Source organism: Notechis scutatus, chromosome 4 (assembly GCF_049901735.1).
Source record: "Notechis scutatus isolate UNSWTSFEM ecotype Mainland chromosome 4, rNotScu1.2, whole genome shotgun sequence".
Lineage (NCBI taxonomy): Eukaryota > Metazoa > Chordata > Lepidosauria > Squamata > Elapidae > Notechis > Notechis scutatus.
The window spans coordinates 114598371-114610496 of record NC_142012.1 but is presented as its reverse complement, the minus strand read 5'-3'; the positions used below and the strand labels follow the sequence as shown (position 1 = coordinate 114610496).

Genomic DNA, 12126 nt, shown 5'->3' with positions numbered 1-12126 from the left:
ATAGCTAATTAAGCCATCTGTTTGCATTTGCCTCCATAAAAATCATTTATGATATTCTTCAAAGTTATCAAAAAATCCTCCTAAATTACTACTTTGGTCCAAGAAGAAGACACACACATTTCATGGTATGACAGCATTTCTTTGATAGCTACTGGTTCTGGAGAAAAAAAAATCAGAAAAAGACATATTGTTTGGTTGGGAAAACAGAAATGTCATTATCTTGAGCATATTTAAATACTTTCAGTGGCTACTTAAATTTCATGCTTCTGTCTTCTGAAATATCAGTTATTCTAAAGTCTTCACTGGTTTCCTATGGTCCTGCTATCTGCCTGTTCTTCTGAACAAGTATGTTTTGTTTTACTTATGTTTTTCTCAGATCACATCTGATCAAAAGACTTCTATATGAATCTGATTTGCTGTTTTCTCACCTTCCAGAAGCAACAAGAAATGTTTCATGATAGTGCAAATTCTGAACTTGAGACAAATCAAATACCTAGCCTTTATGTTATTTGCTCACCATATTTCATTCATTCACATACGTTTGTTCATTCATTCATTCATTCATTCATTCATTCATTCATTCATTCATTCATACATACATACATACATACATACATTTATTTCATATATATATGAAACATGATTTCTTATCAAACCAAAGGTCTTGTTTTAAAACACTGAAGCAGTGGTGGTGTTATAGAACTAAACATTATGTAAGAAATGAAACTTAAAAGACTTTTTTGCTTTGTTGGAAATGACAAATATGCCAAACTGTTCAATACACAAAATAATAAGGTCAATAATGATTTTTACATCAAAGAATCTGTTTTACAAGCAGAAAGATAGAGAACCAAGTGACAGACTTGTAATTTATTACTCATCCCATTTATTTATCTTTACTCAAAAAGTAGAAATAATTGTAATAATTATATACAAATTGGAGGAAATTCAAAACCTTGATATAAAAATATTTCCAATCCTGATTCTCTTAGTTTGAGCATGAAAACTAGAGAATATGATAACTATTGTATCAGCCAAATATAAATACAGGCATTCCCATGAGTGGAAATACCAATTGTCCTGGATCTTTTGCTGACAAAGTAATATATAATTGCTTTCAGCCAGCCTCTCACATCAGATGGCAGGAAATTGTCTCTGCACAATTAAATGTTCTGAGGGCCTATATACAACTAATATCACTCAAAAAAGAGCGCATTTTACTGTGCACTGCCATTGTAATGCTGAAAGACTCCTTTTCATATAACACAACCAATGTTGGAAGAAGAACACCATTGTTGTTGTTGTTGACCCATTACACTGTGAGCTTCTGATGGATGGTGAAACTCCTAAAATGAAAGCAAGTCACACCAAGAGTATTGGCAAGCTATGCTGATGAGAAGTGTTCTGTTAGGATATTTAAATTTAGTAGCTGGAGCTGTAGGGTTGTGCCGTGAGCTAAAATACACAACTATAGTTGATTGGGTAGAGATTGCTGGCTCCTGCATGAACCACCTGTTCAGTGATTGGTTGCTGTGGGCATGGGGGGGGGGAGTTTCCATTTTGTCGTGCCTTTTTCTTCTATATGTCCTGTATGCTCTGCGATTTACTGCATGATGCTCCTGTTTGCCTGACTATCTTGTTTGAAGTATATAGATGTAAAATATATTTATTTATTTATATAAAACTACAAGATCTCTGACTTCATTAGAACACCCATTATGCAATTTCATGACATGTTCATTAGAGCAGTCTTCCTAAATATAAATCCCTTGCAAAGTATGGACTTCAGGTCTCAGGATTTTTAGTGAGTATGGAAAGGATTAGAATTATAGGAATTATAGTCTATGCCTCTGGATGTCATCCAGTTTGGAGTGTTGCAGCAATCTTAGTCACCAGTTCAGGACACAAGACCACCAAGGGTTGGAGAAACAGGTATATTTGTGCAAAGGTTCAGAGCATTAACATGTCAAATTCTGAACCCCGAGTTATGCCCAGGGTGTCACTTTTATATGTTTAGCATCCTAATATCGCCTGCGGCGTTACTGTTATCCAGCTTTGACACAGCAAAACAAAACAGAAAAGGAGAAGTTTACATAATTGGTTATCTTCCTCTATCACCATACATGGGTATTATCTTACACCATCTGTTGCTTCTGGTAACCATCTCTTGTAATATTATAGAAAATATCGAGTGTATAGGTCATGTTGTGTGTAACATTTAGCAAGTTCCTTGTACTATCCTGAGGCTCATGACATATTGAGTAATATAGCTTCTGCTTAAGTTTTGAGTAACATATGTTGTGCAAAAAGTCTTAATGTTTCTTGGTACAAATATCAATTATTTTAGGGTATGTTTTCCTCCTTCCTCAGGAGAAGACGGTTCCACAATGCAATGGGGTATTCTATGACCTTGACAGGAAGATAACATTAGCTCTATTTTTTGAACAACACTATGCTACAGAAGAAAATGGTAATGTTAGTCCTATATTTTATAAAACAATTCATCCAATTTTTCAAAGAAGATCTAGTTATGTGATATTCCCTTTTTGGATTCTGTGAATGAATTGAAGTAGTCACTTCCAAAGTAATGACAATATACCCTTAATTAATGTTGGATAAAAAACAATTCTTGCAAGTAGTGTATCTATGATGTAGTGTCTTTCTTTCTATAGAATCTTTTCCAATCCCATGGCATCCTTTTTCCTACCTGTGTTCATTTCAATTTTAGCTTCTTTATGTATGAGATTATAATTTGGTGAAATATGTTGATTTTCATTTTAAAAATATATCCAACTCTTTTGTGGAGTCTTCATGTTTATCCATGTATTTTGTTTTTTCTCATTATTCTTTTCTGCTGTTGATATCAAATAAAAAGCATATTTTAAATATTAAAGAAAATGATCCTTCCCCAAAATAAGCCTTACCAATAAGCCCTGAGTAAGCAAGGAGGCAGTCAGCATAGTTTTCTTTCAGGCAGCTACTAACAGACAGTGACTCAGGCTGGCAGTTTGTGAAAAAGTCTGCAAGACGAGATCTGCAATGTGGTAGAAAAAAGAAAGAACAAATAAAAAACATATATTTTTAAAAAAACTATCAAACTTCCAGGTGATCTTACCTTTCTTTCTATCAATATTTAATTCTTTTAATGCATGTAGACATTCAAAGTGTTAAGAGGGTTTCTTAAAAAGGAAATGCTCAGCATTTATCTTAATGATGCACAGCAAAAAAAAGTTTAAAAGTATAATAGGCAAATACTCCCCTCAACCCACACAAATGTTGCTTTGAAAATGTAAGTTTTTATACTTAGCTATCTTCCTCCTGAAAATAGAGAACAGTAAATCTATCAACAACATGTTCACAGTAAGTTTTTTCTATCAGCGTTTGAAGTCTATCAGAAGAAAACCCACGTCTGTTCAACCATATGAGCTAATGTTTATGTATGTATGCATTTATTTGTATTCTACCTTTATTACTTTTGCAAATAGTTCAAGGCAGCGAGCATATCCAACATAGCTTTCACCTCCCATTTTCCTCCCAACAATCACCTATGAAGTGGATTGGAATGAGAGAGAGAAAGAGAGAGAGAGAGTGACTGTTTCAAAGTCACCCAGCTGGCTTTTATGGGTGAGGCAGGCCTTGAACTCCCAGTATCCCCTTTTCAAGCCTGATGCCTTAGCCCAAGGGTATCAAACTCGTGGCCTGCAGCCTGGATGCATCACACGCTGCCCATGTCCACTCCCAGTTTAGCAAAGGGGAAAAAAGTCACAATACATCACGTGACGACAACATGATGCCATGAGTTTGACATCCCTGCCTTAGCCACTAGACAAAATTGGTTCTCAAGATACAAATTGGCAATGAATGTTGACAATTACATACCGTATATACTCGAGTATAAGTCGACCCGAATATAAGCCGAGGCACCTAATTTTACACAAAAAACTGGGAAAACTTATTGACTCGAGTATAAGCCGAGGGTGGGAAATGCAGCAGCTACTGGTAAATTTCAAAAATAAAAATAATTAATTTGGGAAGCGATCTCACTATCATGAAAGGTTTAATTGATTCACTAACCCAAAGAAGAAGATGATGATGACAGCGGGAGGCAGGAGTCACTCTCTTCCCCTCCCTCAGAGGCCCCCTGAGTCAGGAGTCACTACCGCCGGCACGGCCCCAGTCCTGCCGCCTTGGGAAGGGAAAGGCAAGCGCTTTTTGCCTTTCCTTCCCGGCTGAGGCTGTTGGGGTCGCTGCCGCCGGAGGCCGCGACTCCACACCATTTTTTTCAGAGGGAATCTGACTCGAGTATAAGCCGAGGGGATTTTTCAGCACAAAAAATGGGCTGAAAAACTAGGCTATACTCGAGTATATACAGTAGTTAACTTTTTAAAATTAATAGCTGCTATAAATGTGTAACATTTTCTTGTGACACTTGAACACTTCTGAAATACTTTTACATACAAAAAAAGGTGTAGAGTGGAAAAAACATAGGTGGACTGGGATTGACTAAAATGATGAGATTATAAAGAAGCTATCGATAGAACATGAATTTACTATGGTAGTGCTTAAGAGAAGCACTAGCACACAAATCCTGCAACTCCCGCTGTGATAATAATTAAAGAAAATACCTTCAATCTCCGTTAAAGAGTAATCCCTAGGTATGTACAGGCAGTGTCAAGTTTACTGAGGATTAAATTTGGCATCATAATCCTTAAATGATTACTTACATTATTAGAAGAAAATTCAACGAAACTTTATGGAATAGATAGGAGGATCTTTAATTAACATGCTATATTTTGTCATAAAGTGTTTTTTATTGTTTAAAACAATTACAAGTACCATTCTATTTTCTGAATCATCTCAAAATGGAGAGTAAACCTCAATCTAAAACAAAAACAAAACCAGGAGCAGAAGACATAAAAATATGCAAGCAAAATTCCAATAATATTGCAATGGGTGACTGTTACTAAAGAGTTAAATTATTTCTCCTGACTACAAAAAAAAATAGATGAATGGTAGTTCACTTTGGAAAGACTGTTGGATTAGGGAATAAGCAGCAAGATTAGCTCTAGTTTAGGGTCATATAAAAGCAGAGGCTTTCAAATTTCTCTTTTATTAAACCTATTCAGTTTTATCATCAAGGATCTATTTGCCAATATACATTTTATATTTAAAGATACATTTTAGAGATGACTAGCTTGCTCAGCAAATAAATTCTAGAGAATTTCCTGACCAGAAAAGGGACTAAAGTTAAAGGGGAAGGGGCGGAAGCAACTTTCAAATTGGAAATCATGGAAATATATTTCTAATGTACGAGGGCTATCCACAAAATAGATTACGTTTTCATCTGTAGCAAGAAGGGGCGGAGCTAGCGTGGCCATCTTTGGTCTGTGCGTCCGCCGCTCAGTCTGCATCTAGTCGTGCTAGTGGGAGGTTCATATCGTTGCCCGTTATTTCACAGCAAACATTTGAAATGTGTGCTGCAATTGAAAATCCAGCGAGTTGTGAGGTGCGATCAGTGATAAGGTTTCTGTTGGCAAAAAACCATAAACCGATTGAAATTTTCGGCAACTATGTGAAGTGTATGGGGACAACATCATCACTGAAGGTGGAGTGCACCAATGGTGCATTAAGTTTAAAAATGGCCGAACTACGGCCGAGAAGTCCTGAATGCTTTCAAGTGGAAAATTTTTCCTCATCCGCCCTACAGTCCCGATCTTGCACCAAGCGAAAGCATTCAGGACTTCTCAAGTGCCGTAGTTCGGCCATTTTTAAACTTAATGCACCATTGGCGCACTCCACCTTCAGTGATGATGTTGTCCCCGTACACTTCACACAGTTACCGAAAAATTTCAGTCAGTTTATGGTTTTTTGCCAACAGAAACCTTATCACTGATCGTACCTCACAACTCGCGGGATTTTCAATTGCAGCACACATTTCAAATGTTTGCTGTGAAATAACGGGCAACGATACAAACCTCCCACTAGCACGACTAGATACAGACTGAGCGGCGGATGCACAGACCAAAGATGGCCGCGCTAGCTCTTCCCCTTCTTGCTACAGATGAAAACGTAATCTATTTTGTAGATAGCCCTCGTAAATAACAGTACCTTGGAGAAAATACAAAATCTGAGAAAAAAGATATGTTTGTAACTTCTCAGATTTTAGGAACCCAATATTTCTCCAAATTCCACAGAGAAATTTAAAATGTCTGTGACCCTCATTTTGAAAATAAGCAATAGTGATTATATTTTTGTATACACTTCAGTATTTATGGAAATGTGCAAGCCAAATAATTGAGACCTTTACCTCTCTTTTTATTTGAAATAGTTGAAAAAAAAACCACTGATGTTTGGAAATGATCTGAAGCAATTACCACTATAGCCTTTTAAATCATCATTTAATTGAACTATGAAAAATTCAGTACATGTGTCAGGATTCCAGCGATTGCCCTAATTAAATCATGAGCCTCGAACCAAACTTCAAAAAACTTCAAAGGATTTATTAGGAGTGACATACTGGCATGACCTGTATGAAGCTGACTCTGACAACATGCTAGATATTTACAAAGGATCAAGGGCTCTGTGTTCAGAACATTATAACCTAGTTTGTTCTTTTCTTTTTGACTCTGTTGACCCAGACCTTGTTCAGGTGATTCAACTGAATACAGAAAGGTGTTGAACTTACAACAGTTATAAGTATAATTGTAAACAAGAAAAAATGCAGAAAAAATATATTCTAGGTCAAGGTAGAGAAAGAGATGATTTTCCAAATGTTGCTGAATCACAATTGTCATTATGACTGATACCCATCTTTATGGTCACATATTTTTCTTCCTATAAAGGAAACGGAGAGAGATTTCTGGGTATCGGCATGAATGGGAAAAACCTTCTGAAGTTCAGAAGGAATCTGTCTGGAAAGTGACTGTTTAAATGAGGATTGGAGTCAACATTAGATTTTGATGAGCAGGAAGACAAGAAGCGGTTGTATGATCTTGGTTTGACCCTCCATATAAGAGTTTTACCTTTGCAAGATTTTACCTTGTGAGATAATACTATGCAGAGTTGTGAGGGGTTATATATCTTTGAAGAGATAGGAGGATTGGAATGAAAAGAAATATAAAAATTCTTTAACAGAATGGTGAAAATAAAATACTGTATGACAAAATACATGCAAAACCAGTAAGTAAGTAAGTATGTAAGTATGTAAGAAAGAAAGAAAGAAAGAAAGAAAGAAAGAAAGAAAGAAAGAAAGAAAGAAAGAAAGAAAGAAGCAATCAGGGTTCTTCTGGAAGTCAAAAGATCTGTCACATTTTACTGATATTGTATGTCAGTAAATGCTAGTAGGAAGCAGCCATCCACAGCAGAATCATATGGTTGATTTTCTCACCATTCCAAAAATCTTGCTAAAGAGTGTTATTTCTGCATTGTCATTCCCAAGTAAAGGAACTTTCTGGTCCTCAATGCTAGAGAAAATTATTTAAGTACTGAAGTAAATGAACAGACCTCTCTGTGTATTAAGGGAGCTAAAAGAAAAGCAATCAGAGGCTTATCATCCATTATTTAAAAAGCTAACAACTCCTATTAGTAAGTGATCTAAAATCCTAACAGTGGTTTGTCATTACAAGCTAGCTTCATAATCCATGAATAACCAATTTAATTCAAGCAATATAAAGTAAGATTGATTGCAATTTATTAAGACAAACAGAATATACTATTAAAAGGTCAATGATGAAGACATTATGGCCCATTTCCTAATTTAGCTCCAAATTTTCAAAAGTTTCCTGTAATTGCCCCCCAATCCAACTGATGTGTGTAAAACTTTCAGCCCAATATATAGCCATGATGGTGAACCTATGGCACGTGTGCCACAAGTGGCACGCAGAGCCATTTGTGCTGGTATGGGAGCCGCAGGCAAACTTACCTCACTATGCATGCCCGTGCCTCACAGCTGATTTTGGGGGGTTTGGTTTAAGGCCTTTTTCGGCCTCCCAGAGGCTTGGAAAAAGCCTCTGCAAAGCTTCTCAGGCCAAATTATAGGCTGTTTCATCACTTCCTGTAATACTGAAAAAGGCCTCAAACCAGCCAAAAAACAGCTGTGAAGCATAGTGCAGGTAAGGAGTGGGGGTGGGGATTGCGCGTGCATGCACAGGGGGCATGGGGAAGGGTTGCGTGCATTGCATTCTGGGTGCTGGCAGGCGAATATGGGCATGCTGGCACACTTGCAATTTTTGCCACAGGAGCCCAAAAAGGTCAGCCACCACTGATATATAGAATTTATCTTCTTTATGAGAGGCCAGAGAAGCAGGCATTTTTTCTTGGATTAAATTTTATATTATATCTTTACCATATAGAAGTTTTAGTAATAATACAGAGATAAATGTCTAAATAAAAAGGGGAAAATAAAAAATTTCTTCTTTTGAATTATAAGAGATGCTTGTAATTGACTTCTACATTTCTCATTTTGTATTCAACTACATAAATAACAAAGCTGTCACATCCATCCTTGGGCTGACTACAATAAATAATGAAATCAATTCTGGCATCCAGGCTCCACTTATCAAAAGAACTTTTACATAAGGGAACAATTTATCAAAACCAAAAAGAAAGAAGAGTAAAGTGTAAAGATAGACAATTTCAAACTTTGAGCATAAACTTAGTTAATAAAAATGATAATAATAAAATATCCTGTACAGAAATAATAAACTCTGAAGGATCTTTTCATCATCGTGTTAACTAAATAATTCTCAATATCAAAACATAACTAACAATCTTTAGCAACCCTGCCTTCATATTAAATATTTCATTATTTATTATACTGGATTTCTCATTAATTGGCAATAATCAAGTTTTTATTTCAATACTTAGTGATCTGCTTTTCTGATGACAAAGAATGACCAGACAAGCTAGAGAATTATGGAGAGATGGCTAACCAAAAAAACCTTATCATAATTGATCCCACAACTATAAAGAAATCTCAGAATTGTCATCAGAAGAAATTTTTGCGTATTCTAGGAATGAACTAGAAATGTAAAAATGTATTTCAAAAACAGCTGGCACAAATGGCTTTTTGAAAATTCTCCAACCAGTTCATGGCCTGAGAAATAGGAAGTTTCCTCAGAAGTCTGCCAAGGAACAGAAATTATCCAACAAGTTTTGAAGGGCTTGTTCCTTAAGCAGCCACAGCAGCATTGCTATGGAAGAAGTGCTACTATTACTAAATAAGCCTACTGGAAGGTATTCTCCAATAATCTCATTGATTAAAAAAAAAATGGAAAACAGAAACATCTACCTAATTATTCTGAACAGGCCCTAAAAATCTTTGTCTCTTCCACATACTCTTAAATCACAGCTTTCCAAATAATAGCAATGCTGCAGAGCAATGACCTGATGCTAAGTTTAAAGGCTAGGGGATTCTTTGTAAGAGTATCTTACTATGAGTTACCATGAAGAGAAATATTATGAATGCTAGATGAGTCCATGAGGGGCTGGCTGAGCTCTGAGGACCATCAGCAAAGTTAGATTATTTGCTGCAAATATTGTGACCCTTGTGCCCTGCATCTAAAATCTTAATTTTTGCTTTATACTGATTTATGAACATTGCTTTACCCATTCTTTTCATTCTCTCCCCCTTGGATTCAGTCATACTTTTAACTGTTGAGTTTTAACTGTTGAGATGGATATGAATTATTCTTTTGCATAGTTACTTAGTGAAAAGTGACATATGCTCTTGACCTTATCCACTCATCTCTCTCCCATCTTTTCCCAGAGAGTCTTTAGAAAAATGCAGTTAACACTGTATTGATTATTATTTCTCCACAATTCTTTCTTCCCCTGAAACAGAAGTAATCAAACTGAATGAGAACTAGCAGGAAAATGCATTAGAATCTCTTTCTGGCTACTTTCTGCCTCTAGTACATACTAAACAACTACATTGCTGTGTATCACAAAGAAAAAATGTTTATGTGAAGCCCTGAGCTGATTTAGTAGAGCATGAAGACATCTGATTCAGATTCAGCAAGTTATTGTTACTGTTCTGATTTCTGCCCATGTATTTTTTAATTCAAATATTTTTGGCAGGAAAGATTGTACTTGAAAAGCCGATAAAATGAAACAAGAAGGAGAAATGTTACAATTTTGTTGAGTGATTCTAATATAACCAGAATGAGTATGTATTTGCAATGCAATCATTTGAATATTTATTCAGAAATAACTGAATTCAATTCCCAATTTCTACCAATTCCCCAGAAAACGAGACCAGGATTGTAGTTTTGCATTTATACAACCAATCTATGAGGCCTAATATATACTTTTTCAACTGTAAGTACCAGCAGTTACTTTTGACAAAGACAACATATAGTAGGAAATATTTTCGCACTGATTTCACAAGTTCAAATATTTTTATTTTAAACATGGATTTGTTATCAATACAATTTGTGGGGAAAAGTGGTATTGGAAGACGAAAAAAATGCAAACAGACTTATTACAATAATCTAGTAAAGGTAAAGGTTCCCTTCGCATATACTTGCTAGTCATTTCTGGCTCTTGGTGGCGGTGCTCATCTCAGTTATAAAGCCAAAGAGCCAGCGCTGTCCGAAGATGTCTCTGTGGTCAAGTGACTGGCATGACTAAATGCCAAAGGTGCATGGAATGCTGTTATCTTCCCACCAAAGTGGTCCTATTTTTCTACTTGCATTTTTACATGCTTTCGAACTGCAAGGTTGGCAGAAGTGGGACAAGTAAAGGGAGCTCACTCCGTTACGTGGTGCTAGGGATTTGAACTGCAGACCTTTCTGATTGACAAGCTCAGCATCTTAATCACAAAGCCACCACGTCCCTTTTTCATTTTCTAGTACCACCTTCTAAAATGAAAAATGCTTTGGAAAAAGTGTTCTGGAACATTTGGGAGAATATACATTTGGAAGAGTCTTTTTGAATTATTGAAGCAAGTATATCTTCTGTACACATACAAATTTTTAGAAACAATTCCCATTTCTGCACACAACATGTTCAGCTTCTTTACTGCTATGGCTGCTTTGATGATTCATTAGAGGTATTTTATGTATACATTTGAAACCCCTCTTTCAAAGAATTTACATAGCTTTTTATGATTTTCTTTCATTTCAATTTTTAATTTAATTTCTTTTTATGTTTATATATTTTATGTTAACATGTTTGACAGAAGGAAAAAAAAACCAACACAAAATACAATACTGCCAAATGAAAACAGACAAAAACAGTGAAGGGGAAAAGTAGTTATATACGTCTAATGAAATATTTAGCAGATTTATAAATCTAAATAAGTACAAAATATGATAAAAGCTCTGCCCCAAAAACATATTATGTCATGATTTGATCAATAGATACAACCGTCTTTTTCAAAAATAAATAAATCACAAACAAGTAAGTCTTAAATACGAACCCTAATATTAAGAATAATACTACTTTTCCAGCTTCTCAAAATACTAAGTTATTAGCTTCATGACGTAAATATTTATGAAGCAAAAAGGCCAATCAATGTTGATTTAGTACTAGAATGCTTGAAACAATTGAAACAGGTTATGGCTTCTTAAGATGAAGGGTGGTAAAGGGTGATGTTCCTTTCTATGCTTTTGAAACTCAAGAATGATATAATCAGCATCTGAACAGCTCTCTCCTTAGTCACTGCCAAGTCTTGCTAATGAAGTCAAAGTTATTTTACCTTTGTTATCCCACCTGTTGCACAATTGGCTTTCTGATTTGGCTTTTTGTATTTTTAATCTATTTCATCCATCTTATATTGTTTTGTAACTCCCCATTGGATTAAAAGCAAGAACAGAATGCCATAAATAATAAAGCTTGCTTTTCTCCCAATGATATCACCAATTGACTTTCAGTGTGTTCTTCATATTAAAGTGTTACATAAATGTTAAACAGCAACAGAGCATTTCTTCTTCACCACATTAAGCATATCACCTGGTTCTGTGTCATTTAGATGAAGAATATTTAGATGAAGAATGTTGCCAAAAATGTGTTCTGAGCAGTAAAATTAAATATGGAAAGGACAGGTATTAGTCTATTATGTCAGCAATGAGTCTGAAGGGAAATTGTTAACCTCAGAAGCAAGCCTAAAATTATTTATAGTCAGCT

The 12126-nt window shown here is 35.6% G+C and overlaps 1 protein-coding gene across 3 annotated transcripts in view; it reads right to left on the bottom strand.

Moving 5' to 3' along the window:
• GFRA1 (GDNF family receptor alpha 1) overlaps window positions 1-12126 on the bottom strand; it is a 261672-nt gene that overhangs the window by 65315 nt on the left and 184231 nt on the right. For all 3 annotated transcript variants that reach the window (XM_026667367.2, XM_087964470.1, XM_087964469.1), the window contains one exon: window positions 2925-3034. In XM_026667367.2, the coding sequence (XP_026523152.2) occupies window positions 2925-3034 (110 nt within the window). The remainder of the gene's footprint in view (window positions 1-2924; window positions 3035-12126) is intronic.